The following is a 20107-nucleotide window of genomic DNA, read 5'->3' as shown; positions in this document are numbered from 1 at the left end:
GAACATTCGTGATAGGGGAAAGCAAGTTCAACTGGCTACAGTGGGCCTATTTTCCAATTAAAGGTGTAGAGGATCTGGGGCCCCTGCGTAGTTTTTCGATCCCACAGGAACAGCCCTGTCTGTCCACATCTCGCTACAGGAAGACTATATGGCATTTCCGTCACCCGCTTCCTAGGAAGCAAGCAGCACTTTGCTTAAATAGGAGCCCGGCAGAAGCTTCACCAAACCTTTCAGAGCCAAGTCGAGGAAGGGCCGTAGTTCAGTCGTAATACTTTTGCCTTGCATGCAGAAGGTCCCAGGTTCAGTCCCCGGCACCTCCAGGTTAGGGCTGGGGATGACCCTTGTCTGAAAGTTTGGAGGCTCCCTGTGAGTGAATGTAGACAATGCCGAGCTAAACAGACCGGTGGTCTAAGGTAGCTCTATCCCTAGGGCTAGACAGATCAGCTCGAGGAGGGAGTATAGCAGGGCTGATCCCTGAAAAGCGGCATATAAGTCTCAGGAAAAAACAAATGCATACCTTCAAAGTTTAGCTAAGGCCAAATACTTAGTTAACAGCAACAACAACATTAAATGGGGCCGCAGTGTTATTATTTAGGCAAGGATCTGACAGATTAATCGACTTTTAGACACAGTGATCCAGTAAAAATATGCCCTTCTTAATTAATAGACCTCCTTTTTAAAACTTTATCATTATTTTAAATACAAGTATCAGCACCGTCTTAAGGGAGGCATTGTGTTCCTTGTGAGAGGAATTCTTCACATGGGTCCATCATTTAAACAAGCCCAAATCATTGCTTTTTTAATGTAAAGCCATTGCTTTTTTCCGTATGAAGATTCAATGGTTGCATTAGTCGATTAGTTGACTGAAAACATGCGATCAATCGATTAGGATTTGCTTGATAAGTGCTACCTGTTGTTCACTAATTTTTAAAGCCAAGCACAGCCAACGTTGCACCCCTTTCCAAGGCTGTAGTCCTAATGCACAAATACCTCGGAGTCAGTGTCCTGCATGTTCTATTGATTTCAGTGGGAAAAACTTATTCTGTGTTCATTCAGCTCAGTGCTGTCTACACTGAAGGGAGCCTGTGGCGCAATGGGTCAGTGTGGGTCTGACTTGCAACCAGAAGGTTGGTGGTTCGAGCCCACCCAGGGACGGCTGTGGGCAGGATTCCTGTGTTGCAGAGGCTTGGACTCGATGACCCCCCCTTCCAATTCTACAGTTTTATGGTTCTATTAGTCTCCAGGGCTTCAGACAGGGGACATCGCCAGTCCTACCTGGAGATGTCGGGCATTATATTTGGGACCTTCTGCAAGGCTGAAGGCTCTTCCACATTCTGCTGGCATATGCTGAATATTTCTTCCACTGAAATCTGTGTGGGGTCTGCCACCTGACCATATCCATGCCTACTCGGAAGTTAGTCCCATTGAGATCAATGGCGCTGGTTCCAGTTCTTCTAACGAGGACTTAGAAGGGCTAAATTCTGTCTCAAGGGTACCCATTCAAGGGGGGGGGGGGACTTAGATCAAGAATACCATCAAATCAATATTGCTGTGAAGCTCGGGGCAGGTTTACAATCCAATGCACGCCTGACCTGTGGAACCTTTTTCGGATCTAGTGAACAGGAAAGAACTGGAGTCGCGTGTCGAGCCCTTTTCCAGGGAACAAGTTCCATTCAACTCAGTGGGACCTACTCCTGAAAAAAAAAAAGCTTGTTGAGGATTGCTCTGTCAGCCAAATCGTTTTCTTGAGGACTCGGAACCATCGAGTCAACATTTCGTTTATTTCTTAAAATAAGTTCGAAGTCGCTATTCATTCCCGGAAGTTTCAAAGTGGTTTACATTCCACAACGCAACAAAAGCGTCCTCGTTATATGCGAACCCTGCTTCCCACGCAAAGTTGGTTTACAAAGCGGCTTCCAATTAAAAATCCAAAGTGATAGTATAAGTGTGTGAGCGTGTGTGAGAGTGAGTGTGTGTGTTGAGTCCAGTGGGACTTGATTCCAGGTAAGTGTATACAGGATTGCGGCTTCTCTCTGTGCGTGCGTTCCTGGGAGAGGAGGAGTGGGGGAGGGAATCCTTGCAGCTCCTTGTCCTAGCTCTGTTTTGTTGTTTGTATACCGGGATGCTCTGGCTGCACTTCTGAACCCCCTCGCTTGGACACCCATCCCACTGAACTCAGGGGGACTCGCTTCCAAGGCGGCGGATGAGGCTATGTATCTAGTAGTGCAGTGTCAAAAGGACTGGGGAGGTACAGGCAACCATAGCATAACTAGGTTGTTTCAGATACGAGCGTCTTCAGGTTGCTCTGTACTGTATACACTGTTTACTCGAATAAAAGACCTCTAAGAAGTTAGCCATGGTTTGCTAGAAGATGCTCTCTCATTCATTTCAATCTGAAGAAGTGTGCATGCACACGAAAGCTCATACCAAGAACTAACTTAGTTGGACTTTAAGGTGTTACTGGAAGGAATTTTTTTTGTTTATTCATTTCAATGTTACGTCTTTCCTCCAGCAAGCTCTCTAGGTGGCCGACATGATACTTCCCTTGCCCGTTTTATCCTCACAACAACCCTGTGAGGTAGGCCAGACCTACTGGCTTCTTCACAAGGAATGGGAGAGGAGCAAAATGTATTGGGCTGACTCCACAAAATTAATGAGATTCATAAAACTGGAATTTTAAGCCTGAATAGCGGGCGAACTGCTGAGTCTGAACCGGGGATCCGAGTTTAATTATCTGCTACGTTAATGCTTCCCTAGCTATGGCACGCTTTGGCATATTAGGTAAATAGGGAAGCGATGCCTATCCAAATTACATCTCCCAGCATCCCTGATTATTGGCCAACCTGGGTGAAGCTGATGGGAATTGGAGTCTAATATCTTGAGGTTCACATGTTCCCGTGATTGGCAGTAGCCAATCTGATGCCTCTCAAAAGCTCAAAATAAAGTTGAGAAGCCATCTCTTGTTGGGTTTTCTCCAACACACCTGTTAATCAGTGATATACTGCACCTGACCATGGAGTTTCCACCTCACACCGACTTACAAGGCTGTTGTGAGGGGGCGGGGAAATCAGTTGACAGAACGAAGCATTTTTGTACGCATGAAAAGTGCCTCGGATAATACTGCTGATAAGATGACGATGGTGATGAAAAAGCCCAATTTCATCTTCTTTCTTTGGAATTTATTTAAGGAAGCGTTGTGCAGGGAGGAAAAGCCGTACACCTGACGCTAAGAAGAGTGGAGCGTAAGAGACTAGATTTATTTTACTTTATTTTCGGCTTGAGAGGGATCTTCCGAGAGGAAAGCTCCTGGTGGATTTGCAGACGAGGCAGGGAGGGGAAGTCAGGAAGAGAATGGGGGAAAGAGAGGGGCGGGTGCTCCTATTTCTAACTCCAAACCTGTCCGCTGTGCTAAATAACACGCAGACTTGCCCACATATCCGTCCCCAGCCGGGAGAGCCTGATCCCATCTCCCCAGGCCAGCTGTTCCGAAATCGAGTCCAATGTCGCCTTCCAATACTACTCCAAATGGAGATAACAAGTTACCTTTGCTTTCTCTCTCTCTCTCTCTCTCTCTCTCTCTCTCTCTCTCTCTCTCTCTCACACACACACACACACACACACACACACACACACACACGTCGCCGTCACCGGACCCTAATATATGCAGCAGTTGCCAGATCGACTGCGGGTGGAGGGAAGGAGCAATGTATAACGAAAGCTTTAGCCGTGCGCAGGAATATACTAATGGCACAATCTGATGCCTCGTTAATCCTATGTAAAAAGCTTTGTCGCCTTCCCAATATTGACTGAATGGGTAATTAATGGCTCTTCATCTAGGCGAATAGTCGGTAATCCGAGGCAGGCGAAAGACAACAAGCCAATGGGTTTTAAAAAGAGAAAGAAAGACAACGACAACAGGTCTATCCAGAGGCTCTGCCCGAGCGCCAACCGAGTCATTTTGCAGAAGTGCAGATCCGGGCGCTTTAGTGAGATGGAAATTGGTGGGAAACTCACCTGCTCCAGCAAAAAAGATATATATTTTTTTATTTCTCCCAACCAGTTACCTCAGGATAAAATGGCTGGAATTTGTTTTTTAAATTTTATTTTCTCCCTACAGCGGTTTCAAGAGAAACTAGTTTTTCCCGGGTGTAGAATTGGGGGGGGGGAGAGGGCTGTAAACACAGAGAAAGGGAGTTCCTATTTATTCCAGATTGATTAGTGGCCTCAGGAGGGAATTTAAGGAACATCCACTATGGGATGCTGAAAAGCCTGTTGATCTAGAAGGTGCAGATTTTGTTATTGCAAAATTCCAGATCTTGACAAATTAAAATTTGCCTGGCTAAATCTAAGTACTCCCTTGGGTCCGTTGCCGGAACAAGCATGGACAACTTTGACCTGGGACCATAGAAAATGTGTCCGGCCAGAGCAGACGCTACCAGATTTTAACCAAGGTGAGATTAAAAGAGAAAGTAAGTGGGGGACCTCGTTCAAGTTGTAAGAAACCTGAATGCTATTACATATTTTGGATGCAATGGCCTGAGGATGAGTGAGCAGGTGTGCTCCTGATTTCTACATCTCCATTTCAAAACATCTGAGATGAACTCAATTGTTGGGGCGGGGTTCCCCACGACTTGCTTACCGAAGATTCATCTTGATTTGTTTGCGGGAAGGTTAGACGACGTTGCCTATTTAGCGAGCATCCACAGTGATTTGTAGGAGAGAAGATTAGACAACGTTGCTTGCATCAATTTACTATTATTATTTATTTCTTGCATTTATAGTCCCCCTTTCCTGCAAGGGGTTCGAGGTGGCTTCCCTTTCCCTATACGACCCTCACAAGAACCCTGTGAAGTGGGTCAGACTGAGAGGCAGTGCCTGAGCCAAGGTCACCCTAGTGAGTTTCATGGCTAGTTGGGGGTTTGAACACTGGCCTCCCAGCTGCTAGTTCGAGACTCTAACCACTACATCACGCTGCCTGTCCCACACTCTCCAGTGCATTTCTCCGTCGCTTCCTTTGGAAGTCCCGTCTTTTTGGGGGGTGGGGAGTTTGGGTCCAACTCTAATTGCGCAACCAGATTTTGCCGGTATGTGATTGAACTCCATTCGAAAATACCGACAGCGCCCTCCGTGTGTTAAGGTTGGACACTATGCTGGACAGTAGATGTGAGCCATCTCTGGCAGACTGAAGAGGAAGTCCGCAAGTCCCACCAGGTTGGTGCACACACGTTCCAGAGGGAAGTCAATGGACTCCGTTTAGGGTTCAGATGCTCAGGGCTAGATCCACCAATCTGTGGATAACTTTTCTGAGCGCAAAGAGCGGGATATTGGCATCCTGAGAGTGGCAGAGGGGAACATGCCTGCGGACACGTAAGGCTTCTTCTTAAACAGACTGTGGAGCGAGATAAGCAGGAAACCAGGCGGGGAGGAACTCCAGTAACCAATGCCTCCGAGACCCACTGTGTGTGGCTAAGGTTGCAGCCAGACAGTGGAGATGCAGGTTATCGGGCACCTCTGAGCCAATCGGTCCGATCTACCTCACAAGGCTGTTGTGAGATAAAAAGGCCGTTTGGAAACGCGTGGGTGGGGTGACCACTAAATATCAAGGTAATGATAACCTTTTATTGATCCAAGATATTTCAACTTAATAATAATAATAATAATAATAATAATAATAATAATAAACTAACACCAAGTGGTTGTCGTCGTCGTAACAGTAGCAACGGTAGTAGCGGCATTTATTCTATTTAATAATTCTTCTCATTGGTGGCAGTGGCCTCCCTTGGTCAGAAGGGCGAGATATAAATGTAACAAACAAACAAATCGCATTCCATTTCAGTTTTATCCTTAAGAATATTTCTTCCATTTGTTTGTTTATGATGTTGTTCTAGTAGTAGCAGCAGCAGTTCCAGTAGCAGTGATAGTATGAATGGACCAAGGAAACGAGGGGTGAGAGAAAGAAAGGAGAACGGAGTACAGTCTTGCGCTTCCTTCGCTACAGTCTTTTCAGATTTCAAGTGGGCTTTACCGACTCAGAGCGGGGTGGGTGGGTGGGGCAATTGTAGACAATTTTGAATCGCTCTGGAAGCGTTTAGGCCCCGTGGCGTCAAAGATTCTGGCAGATCCTTCCTGGTATTCTGGTATTCTCTTCACTCTTGTTTCTTCAAAGGCGCGTGCAAACGTTGTGTTCGTCTCCAACCTGTTGAAGTGATGCCTGCTGCTAGTCGCGATGGCTAAATGATAGCTCACCTCCAGGAAAAGACGGCTGGGAAGAACAGCGGTTAATGGAGGGCTCTGGCGCTCAGGTCCTGCTTAGGCGCTCTCTATAAACACCCAGCTGGCCGCTGAGGGATAGAGAATGGTGGTCTGAGCAAGCCTTTGTTCTGATCCAACGGGGCTCCTCTTGTATCTTCTTATACCTTGATTCCATAACTCTATTCCTAACTGGTAATCAATTAAGCACTACAACAACTCAGAATCCTGATGCTGGGACGTTTGCTTACTGATTTCTGGCGATCTTCGTTCGTAAAGTATAGGGAAACCCATAGGAATTATTTCAGGACAATTTTATTGTCTATTAGAGAACTCAATCCACAAACCGGTTAAGACGTAGTATTAGACTTTAAGCCGAATCAATGGAACTAATCCGGTTTAAATCCTAACACTTCAGTTTAGCTATGCATCCCTTTATGGCCAAATGCTTGCCTTACTGGAGCGTAGCTTCTGCTTCAAATGATCGGCTGATTCTGGGGGGCTAAGTCTCTCGTATACCTGAATTAACTCTGGATTTTTAAATTGGCTTTTTGCTTCTTTAAAACATAGGGGACGTTGTCTCTTGTGCGGTTTATTAACCACAGTCGCTTAAGGATATCATTGGTTATCACTTAGCTATGGTTATAAGTATCCTAGAAAATCGAAGTGTCATTGAAATATCACTGAAAGTATGAGATTTGTTTCCAAGACACAACGCGGTTCCCAAAATGTAGCGCTTGGCAGAGGGTGCGAGACAGACCCCTTGATTATCAACCGGTGGTTAGGGAATATTTAATATAATAAGGCAAAGATTGTCACCAGACGAAGAGGTGAGATCTAAACAGACTCGCGTTTCGAGTTCAGCGTTTGATTGGTCATTTGGATGGATGGATGGATGTGAGTCTTCGCTGGCCACAAAGCAAGGAACGCACCCTGGTTTCCCCAAATTTATTTAAAACTGTCAGCGTTGTACTTGGCAAGAAGTAGTCAGTCATTTCCTTCTTGCTGTTAAAGAGTCAAGGATTCAGTCCGGGATGGCAGTCAATGATGAAGGCGGGTTGGAACAGTAGAAACGAGGGTAAACTTATAGAACTGGATGGATCATTTGCTAAGCGCAACGTGCAACTGCTGGACATTGTTGCATCCAAGGCCACAAGATGTTCCTACTTTAAAGAAACTCACCCTATATTTGTTGACTCAAAAGGGTAAGAATGTATAGGATTGCAGCCGACGCAACGGCCATCGGGAAATTATCCTGAACTCTGCTCATTGCCAGGAATGGGACTTGAGCAATGTCTGGTGGGTCTTGTGCAAGAAAGTCCTAGTTTATGGAGGGGGCTGGTGGTAACACAAGAAAACGCCGCCTTGTTCCTGCCTTAGGTTGCAATCTTACGCACATTCACCAGGAAATACGTTCTAGCGAATATTGGACTGCCTCCCCCGCCCCCGCCTTCACGTCCTGCTCAGGAATAGAGCGATAAACAACTCAGAGTGCAAGGAATGGTGTGGGACTCGAGGGCAGATTTTGTTGGGTTGGTCGGATGAACAAAGCAGTTTAAGAAATGAGAACAGTTTCGCTGTTTCTAGCGTAAGACTGGTCTCCTTTCTCTTTCCAAAACCAAAGGTTGGCTTTGGCCAGTCTGAACTGCAAAACAAAATTCTGCCGACCGACAGGCCCTGAGCTAGCAATGGATAAAAGGAAAGTGGCGCCACACACCTCTCGCGAAAAACACACTTTTCTGTCCCAGAAGCTTCCCCTGCGGAAGCACGATGTCCCCTACGAGCACCTGCAGATTTTGTCCTGATTCCTTATCTAGAGAGAGCGGCCCACAAGTTGTAGTGATGGCCACCAGCTTGGATGGCTTTAAACGGCTATTAATTCACTGAGGATAAAGTTGCCAGTAAGCCACAATGGTCATCTTCTGCCTCCTCTTTCGGAGGCAGGATGGTTGTGAATACCAGCTGCTGGGAACGTCCTGTTGCGCTCAGGTGCTGCTTGCAGACTTCCAGCAGGCATCTGGTTAGCCTGAACGAGCTACCCTACTAGATAGGCCAGTGGTCTGATCCACCAGGGATTTTCTCATGTTCCTTTTGGAGGTACCACTTTAGATCTTGCCCACAGCTGGGGATGGACCGTGCCTCAGTGGCAGAGCACTGCTTACTTGAAGAAAGTCCCAGGTTTCAGGTAGCATGTGGTGTGAAAGCCTGAAACCCTAGAAAGTAAACAGTCTTGGTCTGTATGGAGCAATGATCTGACTCAGCATAAGACATCTTTGTTTGCGGCTATGACAGGTACATTCTCGGAGAGGGTAATTCACCTTGGTCGGTGGGTGGTTTGTGAGTCATGCAAACGCTATGACACATTTTTTTTTTACAGTCTTTATGTTTAATTTTGTTTCTCTTTAATATTGTTTACTTATGAATTCCCTATCGATTCACACACCCCATTTGTTTTCTCGGTCTTTTCCAGAACACACCTTCTCCCCCCCCCCCCAGGCTTTTGAGTAGAGCTAGCATCTAAGGCCTAGCATGGAAGAATCGCCAGATAAGTCCCGGAGAAGGTGCATCCCTAACTATCCCAGCAAGACGAAACCTGGGCAGTTTTCATTTAGGGAAACGCCCAGATAGTCACACAACAGCCCACATGTTCCTTGCAATCTGCCTAGGTCTCATTCGGTAGTTTACTTATCAGAACAGTTAATCCCGCTTTGACCCATTTTAAACATATTGACTTGGAAGTTCCCATTGATTGCACTTGAAGGTTCTTGGAAGGCAGTTCCATCGAAATCAATGGGATTTGCTTCCTAACAATTCTGTTTAGGGTTGGGTTGTTGTTTTTATGCGGCTAATCATTTTCTTCTACATTACACCAAAATACACGCACTTCTCTTTGCTTTAGCTCAAAGCACACAAATTCTCCTCTGACCTCCCATGCCAAGCAAAGGTGTTCAGGGTGGTATACGAAATTGCAACGGATAGAAAAGATACCCCAAACACCTGAGCATATCCTAATCGCCATCTTTTGGACATATAAGGTCCATTAGCCAAACTCTTCGCTTGTGTTTTTATATCTTTATGATTTCTGGACTCCAGGAGCAAGGTGCATATTTTTTGCTTGTTTAAAACGCGGGTGAATGATTCCTTAACGCATTTTTTAACTGCGCATCCACACACGGAAGATATTTTTGGGTTAAGAGGCTGCAGTCCTATAGCAACTTTTCCTGAGAGTAAGCCCCACTTACTGACAGGTAGACATGGATAGAATACTGCACTTGAAATGGATCTTGTCGAGAGGGGAAAGAGGGGCTGTAATCCGCATTAGGGGGGTAGCATTTCGAATTTCTTGAAACGGGATCAAAGTGCTGATCTTGTCTATATGGGAACAGACATTCCAGGCCACCGTCCATTTCCTTCCTCTCTCTCCCCAATCCCGTCCAGCTTGCTTTGCAGCGAAGGTGGAGGAAGCTTCCGCCCAGTCTCCCAGGGTGGGTCTCGCGTTCCCATCCTCGCTCGCCGCGCCTGGAGTGGCGGGTTGCCTCCTGCAACGGCTTCCATTGATTCAGAAGGGCCTCAGGGGATTTGCGTGGAGTGTGAACCCCCCAGTCGCCCCCGGGAGGTTAAGCAGAAACCGGGATATGATTAGTAAACAAATTGTGCAGAAAGGCACTGGATTCTTATTGACTTACTTATAGGTCATCTGCTGCCGGTGCTGTGGGAAAAACTATTTACTTTACACATATACTTTATGATCTTGGGGGAATTAGAGGAAATTCAATAAGAAAACGGCTAGAATCGTTTAAAAACCCCTATTTAGAAGACTTAAGGAAATTAGAGTCTTATCAGATTAAAATCCACTACAAATGTAAGAATATTGTCTCCATCGAAACGCAGTGGGGTCTAAGGAAAGCGGTGGAGGGGAGAGACAGAGAGGGAGCGCCTTTGTCAAATCGCAGGGATAAACCACGTCATTTAAACACCGGGATAATGAGCAGAATGTAAATTAATTTGACCTTCTTTACCAACAGACTGCTAAAACAATACGCAGAGTAGTTTAGCGGTCTCGAAGCGAAATGAGGAGGGATGAGATGGAGGCAGAGAACCCAGAGGACCACCATTAGTGTGGAGGAGGGTGGTGGTGATATTGGGGATGGTTTGCAGAGTCCCCCTCTCAGCCAAGCTGGGTGCTTTTTATCTCCACAACTTGGAGAATGGAGGCATTTGGACCAACTGCGCCTTAGCTTGTCCAAAAGCCTTCTGAGATGAGCTAAGGCGGGTTTTAGCGATACCATATGGAAGCTTCAACCTCGCCGTGGCCCTCAGGAAAATTAAACCATGGCAAAGGAGTACTTCTACTCGGGAGTAATCAGAGTTGATAACTGCGAATATGGAGTCAAGAGAGGTAGTTATTTCGTATTAACGAATGTGGGAGCGCAGGATTGTGATCTGTTGTATGTATGCAGTGCTTAGATGATTCTTGGGGCTAGGGAGAAATTTGGCAAAGTGCGTAACACTGAGGGATCCACTAGATCGGCTGTGTTTTCTATCATCTTCTAACTATTGGAGTTAATTCTCTCTTCCTGTGTCGGTATAACAGCCTCCGTCCTCTCTCGGGAATCTCTGATCTAAATGGGCATTCTGGGCAAGCAAAGGATCTCCCCCCAGCTTGGTTAAGAAAAATTCTGTTTCCAACGATTCTGTTTTCGATCCAGCAAAGATTGTACTATATTGCCACACTTTAAAAAAACCAAACCCGAAGAATATTAGCAAATCCCGCATGCAGAGCGCGATAGGAAGCTCATATAAGGGCATTTTTTTGAACTGAATTGTCTTAATTAACCTAACTTTCTCTCTCACTCTAATACAGATAGATGGATAGACATATATTCTTGTGCGTAAGAATATATCAAAGTCATTTTATCGTCATGGCAAAAATGTGACATTGTGCGTGTGGGAAAAATAATTCCGGGAGAGAGAAGGAACGGAAGTTTTCCTTATTGGGGATGCGATAGTTAAGAATGAATTCTGAAGACATTTATTGGGAAGGGGCTCCCACGGTTTTAAATAGCGTTTAACTGGGATTACGTTCCAAAGGAATCCACCGTGAGACTTGTGGTGGGGTTCTGTTAGTGGCTGAAATCAGAGTTTAAACAAGGATCAAATTTAACCTAGCATATCGATCGTATAGTCTATTTATATGGTTTTCACTTAACATAATTTACATTGTTTAAATTATATATATATAGGGTCGTCTTCTCCAGTCCGTGCGTCCCCAATAGCGTTTGAAGAAATGTATGGATGACATTATATTGGCATATTAAAATAACCGGATGATAAATTAATTTGGGGGGTTATTTTAACTGAAAATAAAGAAAATGATGGGACCGACCGCGCGATGTTATTGCACGTTGGACTTCTCACGGGACTTTCTCCCAACTTTTCCCCAATAATTGGTTTGCAAATTAATATGTTTAGGACTGAGTTACAAAATATGAAATAGAAATATGGTTTAATGGGTTCTTTGATTTTTTAAAAAAAATAAAAAGTATTGAATTTGAATGAAAATTTGCATTCATGCATATATTTTTATTACGTTTGTATATCGCCCTTTCAAATTCTGTGGGTGGTATGTATAGACAATTGAAAAACTGGCCGTCTCTCGATATATATCTTACTTTGGACTAGTAGTAATTCACGTTTTCCAAAATGGCAATTTTAAACGATCGTGTTTTGTGTCAGTGAACAGGGCATATTTCCCGAGTACTTTTTCATTCGTGACTGCGAGCCGTTCAGACGCTTGCCGTCTTAAGAGATGTGCTTTCCTCACGCTTCCAGCCGGAGAGTCTGCTTTTAAGGCTTGCCATTGGCTTGGTGGCGCATTTATTTTTTAAGATTTTCTCCTTAAAGTGCGATTTATTTTCTGAGTCGTTGAAACGAAGCTTCCGAGGTTGGAGAAAGAGTCTTCTCAATGCAGTAAAAACTGTCTCTCCCGGAGAGTTAGGTGTCGGTTTCCTAGCCATTTTATCAAAGTTATTTTCGGGGCACATCTAGCTGTCTCCTGATGTTTTAAAAAAGTAAGAGTTGGAAAGCGTTCTGCAAATTGCAAACGCCATCAGAATAAAATTGTGTTTGTGAATAATCATAATAATATTGCTTCCATCGGAGATGACTTTCCCCGTTCTTATTTTCTAACTCCCCACTTTGCTCCCTTGCAATGCAAGCCTTTGAGAGAAGACCTGACTGGAAGAGCGGTAGGGGAGGGGGGGGGAGAGACAAGAGAGCAAGACTTTTAATGTAGCCCTGCCCTAAGTTTCTGATAGGGTGGTCTTATTATAGCCTTCGCCGGGGCGTAGCGCCTCCTGATTGGCTGCGGCGCGCGTCACTCCGAGTCTCAGCGGCGAGTCTAGGACGCGGGGGAGGCAGGAGGGAGGGCAGAGAAGGGGGCCGGGTGATATCATCGCCCCGGGAAGGCCGCCTCTGGGTTTAAGTTGTTAGGCAAACAGGGAAGCTGCTGAGCTGCTCGGGGTCCGTCGCTCGCCTGGGCTGGGTAGACCGGAGCTAGGGGAGACGTGCAGCGACCGAGAGGGGCTTGCGCAGCTACGCAGCGCTGACCGTCGAGGCTCCTGCTCTTGCAGCAGCCGCCCACGCCTTGGATCTAATACAGTCGACCCGCGCCTGTCACTCTGGCCCGGCCCGCGAGTCCGTCGGCAGCCTGGTGATTTATTCATGGTCGGCGCAGTCCGCCGCGGGAGTCTACGGCGGAGGGTGCCTTCGCTCTTCTTCGGGGTTTCTCCTGCTTTCGCCCGCAGAGGCTCATGCGACGGGGCGGCCGCCCGTCGGGAGGAGGTGGAGGAGGAGGGCAGCGACGGCGGGGGGCAGCAGCGTCGCCTTGAGAGCCGAGCAGGGCTGCCTGCTGCGGGAGAAGTGAAACTGACACAGTGAAACTGACAAGGAGGCGGCGGAGGAGCTTCTCCGGCCGCGTCTCCCGCGCCGAGGGCTGCGCCTCTGTCCACACACGTAGCGCGCACATCCACACCCAGTGTGCAGCCCCCGGCAGCTCGGGCTGGCTCCCGCAGCCCGATGAACTGCTTGAAAGAGCCGCTGAGACTGGAGCGGCTGGTAGCCGGGAATAAACTGTGCTGCTCCACCTCCCCTTCCTCCGCTTCCTCCACCTCCTCCTCCGCCTCTTCCTCCTCCTCCTGCCACCACCACCACCACCACCAGCCGGCCCTGGTCATGGCTTCAGCCCTGACCCCCGGCCAGCCGCGCTCGGCCTTGGATTCTGCCAAGCACCGGCTGGAGGTGCACACCATCTCCGACACCTCTAGCCCCGAGGCCGCAGGTAAGGGTTCTCCGCCGGCTCCACGCTGCTTCGCTTTCCCTCGCCACACCATCTCGTTATTCTGATTCTTGAGTCAGAAGTCTTGGGGGATTAAACCGGTGTCCCAGTCCTGTGCTGGGGACGCATAGTGAGGGATTAGAAGGAGAAGGGAATGGAAATATAATTGCGGATGGCACTGCCTTTGTAGCTAGATTCTGGGAGACATTGGGTTTCTCGTTTTCTGTCGGGAAACAGCGGGTGCGCGGGGAGGTAGAAGAGTTGCACACACGCCCGGCAAATCCAGGCATTTGTCACTGAGAGATAGAAACCTAGCAGGAAAGGCAGCAGGACCCGGGCTTGTAACTGGAATGAAGTCTTCGTCGTGATTTAGCCAGACCATCTCAGTAAAAGAACGGTGATTGACCCTGTCACTCTGACATGTATTTAAAAACAGACAAGCGGGCTCTCTATAAAACAGCATTTACTGCATCTAATACAAATGTAGTCGAAGCTCTAGGTGAAATTTAATTCCAATAAAGGTACTGTATAGGAACCCGGAGGATCCTGGGGGGAAAGAGAGCTCAGATTTGCCCATGGATTTCCATCTATCCCTGGTGGTTTCCTTCCAGTGAGTCTAATTTAATGTAGTAGGATTGGATTCCGATGAAATATGCATAGGATCGTGGTGTCAAAGAATCCTTTGCACGCTTGCTTGGGAGTAAGTTCGACTCGAATCAATGGGAGTTACTTCTGAGTAAACGTGCATGGGCTGTTAAACTGCTTCTTTAGGGGCGCACTTCAACCAGCCAGTCCTAGCTGAATACACTGGGACTTGCTTCTGAGTAAGCGTGTTTAGGATTGGGCTGTTTGATTGCAATCCGAAGTACACTTACCTGTTGTGGACTGTTCTGTTAAACTGAGTGGAGCCTGGAGGATCGGCTACTTCAATTTAAGTGTTAACCGAGGATGCAATGACATATATCTTCATCCAACCCGATCCTACTCATGGTTACTCGGAAGTAAACATGTCCGATTAAAATAAATGATATTTGCCTTAATGAAAACATGCCCAGGAATTGCAGAGCTACAGAGACTGCAACTATCACCATGAGCGAGAATGTAGGGGTCTTCACTGGACTTAATGGGGGCCATCCCAACAACTTTGAGATAAACACCTTTACTTCTGAAAATATGTTCCATCTTTAAAGACACTTCACACTCTCATTAACTGCAATGGGTGGCATTAAACTAAGTTTTACTGCGAGCAGACCCACTTTAATGAATGAACATGCCTTTGTTTGGGCCATGGATTTCAATAGATCTACTCAGAGTAAAACTTGGTCGAATACCATGCAATGTAAGTGGAAGTTAGACCGACTCACCGATTTAGGACACATTATTGTAGCATAATTTCTGGATGCTTGATCCGTGAATCAGCACCAGAGTGGCCTTGTCTAGATACAGGAGAACGATGTAGCATAGGACACCAGTATTGCTGCAATCTTCGTAGGTATTTCGGAGGAGAGCCTCGGTAAATGCAGAGCCGTGTTCGATTTTAAAGATGTGCATGTGCAGACAGCTGTATTGATACAGATGCAATATACACGAAGTCTGCAGCTGCACAGCGTGTACTGTCAGTGCAAGAGGTATTTATACCTGTTACATATAACGAATGCATCTAGGTGTAACGCTCAATTGGAATTAATTTTGGGCAATCCTGAATCACAGTCCCATACTTGGTGTGAGGGGGGAAAGCTTTCCGTGACATCAGGGAAGGACTTCCGTGTGCATAAGAAGGTGGCCTTCAGATTTGCTGTATTAATCTCGTATTGGTGCACACTTTTCAAAGGAAGCACTTGGATTGAAGTTGATCTACATTCTAAAACTTAACTCCTGGGATATAAGTGGCAACGTTTTTAATAGCGCTGAAGGACACAGCCTGACTTTTCAGTCCGAAGCACAGTTACTTTTCAATTTACGGCCTTGGGTTTTCCTATTTATCTGGTGTGTGTGTGTGTTTCATTCGGATCCTAAGAGCGCTTATTTCAGCGCAAACCTCATTGCTTCCAAAGAAACTACTTCCGTAGCCTTTATTTGTATTACAGTTTTAGGAGAGCAGCTTTTGGATTGGGCTTGTTCACCCCTAGATCTTTAAATAAAATAAAATCTATGGAAGTAAATACCCTGCGTTCCGATTAGGCCGACTGGCTTCAAAACAAGTGCGCTTAGAACCGCGTGTTTCTCCGCCGGTTCGCAACGACCCCCCCTCCCATGGCTACTACGGCTCAACCGCCTTGGGAAGAGCGCCGACTGCGGGCCGCGGACCGGTTCAGCGGGGCCGCGGAGCGCTTGGGCTGATCCCCTTCTCCCTCCGCCCGCCCTTTTTCTCCCCGCCCCCCGAATCCCAATCCGCGCCAGCCTGTTGACCCGCGACTGCCTTTTCCTTTGCAGAAAAAGACAAAAGCCAGCCCAGCAAGAATGAGGACGCGGGCGCCGAGGATCCGTCCAAGAAGAAGCGGCAGCGGCGGCAGCGGACGCACTTCACCAGCCAGCAGCTCCAGGAGTTAGAGGCCACTTTCCAAAGGAACCGCTACCCGGACATGTCGACTCGGGAGGAGATCGCCGTCTGGACCAACCTCACCGAGGCCAGAGTCAGGGTAAGGGGAGCCCCGAGAGATCTGCTTTGTTCTGTGTGTGTGAATATGGGTGTGTTGGGGCCCTTTGGAAGAGGCAGCAGCCGAGGCGAACGAACCTGAGTAGCTTGGCTGGCGCAGGGAAGGCGCCGCTTTCGATTTGGCCTCCTTTTCGAGGCGGGCTTTGGCCCCGGCGTAGCGCCTCTCTGCTTCCCTCTCAGGCCGAGGCAGGCTGCCATCTTCCCCGAATATGATGGATGGCTGCGCGGCGTGTTCTGAACTGGATGTGTACTTTATGGGAAGCGTCGCCAAGAAAGCTTCCCGGGGCAGGCTCCGACGTGTGCGCAGCAGCCCGAGATGCGCAACACACGAGGCCTCTGACTCCATCGAAGGCACCCAAAACTTGCCCTTCCTTGCATTCTTCCATCTTTCTCCCCACCCCTCGCTCGCCCCAAGCACCCTCAGGTTTCACAACAACGGTGGCTTTCTCCCCACCCACGCCACCCCTTTCTTGCCACGATTGATGGATCGATCAGAGTGCTAAAACGCATAGGAATCGTGCAGTCCCGTCTCCGGGAAATCAAAGTGGGGGAAAACCCAGATCACAGCCCCAAGTCTGTATATATGGAAGAAAGTCCCATGAAAAGGGAGGCAGTGCTGGTGTCCTCATACAAGCTTGGCTCTGTAGGGATAGTAAGTTGCAAGGCGGTGAGCCTTTAAAACCTTTCGAGTTTGGCCTATTCCCCTCCTAGCCGGCTTGCAAAGAGCTTTAGAACTGGGCTGTTGCAATTCGTGGCTAAATTACTTTAGAGTAATCCCATTAGGATTGCTATGAAGTCAGGAGATTTGAGGATTAAAGAAAGTCCCAGCGCAATCGATGATGTTCAGCTTGTCGCTTACTCTCTTTAAAAACCACAACAAATAAATACATAAAACAGAAAATAAGGCCTCCTCCTCCTCAAATGTAAACCATGTTTGTTTTGGTTAGAAGTGTGGAAGTCTTCCCAAACAAATGTTACCTGGAATAACGACATTTGTAGTCAACAAGACTTACTCCCAAGAAAGTGTGTAGGGAATCAGAGCTTTTTTAAAAAAATAAAAAACGCCTGGTACCTAAGTTAGTGTAGATCCCGTTCATATCTCTGTTTCTTATTCCCAAGTAAATGCGATTAGGACTTGGGTGTAAACAGCGCAAAAATAATAATAATGCTTTAATATATATATATTTAAACTGCAATTTAAATTGGGGTCTTGGATTAGACCAATACGAAATGCGTATGTTGCATTCATTGGAGGAATCAGTTTTTGCTACAATGCTTTGGAAATAAACAAATCGCAGAGATTTTAATTAAAAAATATGGGAGTCTGTAGAGTTTGGGCTCAGCTGCTTAGTGGAAATAAACAAGGAGTAATTAAAAAAAATCTAAAGGGACACAGAGGAATCTGGTTGTGTTGGCTGTTGACTGAATTCAGGCTGGGTGTCTATTCAATAGCCGCGCATTTAAACGAAAATGTCTAGATTTAAGCCGATGGAGCCTCCTGCTCTATCTTTAGAGTCCTCCCCTCGAAAACAAAAGGAGTTTAATTTTATTGAAATCTGCCGCTCTTACTTCTAAGCAAGTAAGCGCACTCACACTTTGTGACATTTTGGTTAGGCCTAATTAAGGTTTTTACCATACCGTGGCTTTGAGATTTATTGATTTTTTTGTAATAAATCAACAAAGCTCCCTACGTGGTGTGTGTGTGTGGGGGTGTTCTAAGTAACTGAGCGGGCAAAGCAGTTGGGTTTAGTGGGGTTTGCAATTTTCTACAAACCGTGGTTTTACTGGGGAAGAACTCGCAGTGGCCTGCTCCCCAGTGAGGATGCATAGGAGAGCAGTCTCTAAGGGGGAAGAGATGCAACTAGGTCAGCTTATGTGGAAATGCGATTGTAGAAAAACTGGCTCTTTTTCTATGAGAAGCTTGCGCTTTTGTGTTGGGGGGGGGGAGTGTCAGCTTGCCCTCAAGTCCCTCCTGCAAATGTGCTGGCCTGTAACGTTTTAAAAATATGACTTTGAAAACGCTGGCCTTGGAGAGGTGAACAATTCCCCTCCCCCATTTACAGGTTTATTTTCCCCACTTCTTTGAAACCTGGAGACGGCCATGCATGTGCTTTGGGGAATGTAGCGTGTTATGTTTGGGGGAAAGTGTTGGTATTCGCGGGCGCTGGGTATTGGGTTTTATTAGGCGTCTGCGAGCGAACGGTGAAGTCGAAAGGGAGATTTGCAACGTAAAACACGGGCTGTGTAAACAGAACGGGAAGAGCCCCGCGACGGTTCGAATCCACATAATAACTTTGCAGGCGGCCGACTGGCAAATCAGGCGGCGGGATGTGGATTGGAGCGAGACACACGCCTTCGCCATTGTCTGCGCGGCGGAGGCTGTTGCCCTTTAGCACGTAGTGAAAAGGGCAACTTTGCCAAACGAGTAGAGGACAAGATGGGGCGGACGTGGTTTGGCTTTACTGGCGATTAGCACATGAAAGGGACTGGTCCCTTTAACAAGCTGTTGAGGTAAAGATTTATGATGGCTTGCCCAGTTATTTTTATTTCAAAAATATTATTATTGTTCCTACGTCTTGTTTCTAGAGAGGAGATATCGATGGGATTAAAAATGCATTCTGTTCCTCGGTTTGGGAAAGAGGGCTGAGGTGGTTAAAAGTTGGATTCTCGGTGCAAACTCGGTGTTTTCTTTCTTTGCGTGGCGAGTTCCCGCCCCCCGCCAGGATAAATAAAGACACGAGACACCAAATTTAAGGTTAATTGGGCGAATTAGGCCACAACTTTATTGAATTCAGGAATGAGAGGCATTGGCATAGGCATTGGTCCTAACGACTATCCGGCTCCAGCCCATTTGCTGGAGACACGGGGAAGGGTTAACCTTATATCGGGGGAGACTCCCGTGAGGCACGTCGACTAGGAGCTCCCCCGGGTCACCGCTCTGGGGCGTGCCTTTGGCCCACACCTCCATAGGCTTCGGACAGGGCCACGCCCCCCGGGGTCCTTTAACGGACCACCCTTCGCTCGCTGGGGGGAGGTGATGGCGTTCCTCCCCCCCCACACATCCTCTTAACCCCTTCTTACCAATGCCTACCGCCAAATGCCGAGAAGTTGTGACGAGTTGCTACGAGGTAGGCGAAAAACCAAAAGGCCAGAAATTGCCAATTGGGAAAAATTCCTACCATGCCCCTTGCGGCGACAGACCGAAGTCCATAGCAAAGTCAAAGACCTACCTAAGCCTACTTAAAGGGAGGGAGGGTGGGAAAACGTGAGGGCGAGCCGGCGAAAAGAGGGCGAGCCCCCTCCGTGCCGGCTCTAAATAGGGCAAACCACGCCCCCCCAAACAGCCAGTGAATGGCTGGCTGGGGGGGGCTGGCCCGGCCGGGATTCCCCTGCTCTTGCGGGGGCTGGGACCAGCCCCCGCTCATGTGGGGTGGGCGTGAAGCCCGCAACCCCACCTCCTGGGCAGGCCGGAAGTGGCTTTGCGTGGCGAGTTCCCGCCCCCCGCCAGGATAAATAAAGACACGAGACACCAAATTTAAGGTTAATTGGGCGAATTAGGCCACAACTTTATTGAATTCAGGAATGAGAGGCATTGGCATAGGCATTGGTCCTAACGACTATCCGGCTCCAGCCCATTTGCTGGAGACACGGGGAAGGGTTAACCTTATATCGGGGGAGACTCCCGTGAGGCACGTCGACTAGGAGCTCCCCCGGGTCACCGCTCTGGGGCGTGCCTTTGGCCCACACCTCCATAGGCTTCGGACAGGGCCACGCCCCCCGGGGTCCTTTAACGGACCACCCTTCGCTCGCTGGGGGGAGGTGATGGCGTTCCTCCCCCCCCACACATCCTCTTAACCCCTTCTTAC

General features: G+C 47.6%; 1 protein-coding gene across 4 annotated transcripts in view; it reads left to right on the top strand.

Moving 5' to 3' along the window:
- PITX2 (paired like homeodomain 2) overlaps positions 1–20107 on the top strand; it is a 42335-nt gene that overhangs the window by 12526 nt on the left and 9702 nt on the right. For 3 of the 4 annotated variants that reach the window (XM_081925849.1, XM_081925848.1, XM_081925850.1), the window contains one exon: positions 16019–16224. In XM_081925849.1, the coding sequence (XP_081781975.1) occupies positions 16019–16224 (206 nt within the window). Of the gene's footprint in view, positions 1–13303; positions 13589–16018; positions 16225–20107 lie in introns of all 4 variants that reach the window. The other variant, XM_081925851.1, reaches the window with a different exon arrangement.

The sequence above is a fragment of the Podarcis melisellensis genome (assembly GCF_964234715.1).
Source record: "Podarcis melisellensis genome assembly, chromosome: 9".
NCBI lineage: Eukaryota > Metazoa > Chordata > Lepidosauria > Squamata > Lacertidae > Podarcis > Podarcis melisellensis.
This window is presented reverse-complemented; position numbering and strand designations above follow the sequence as displayed.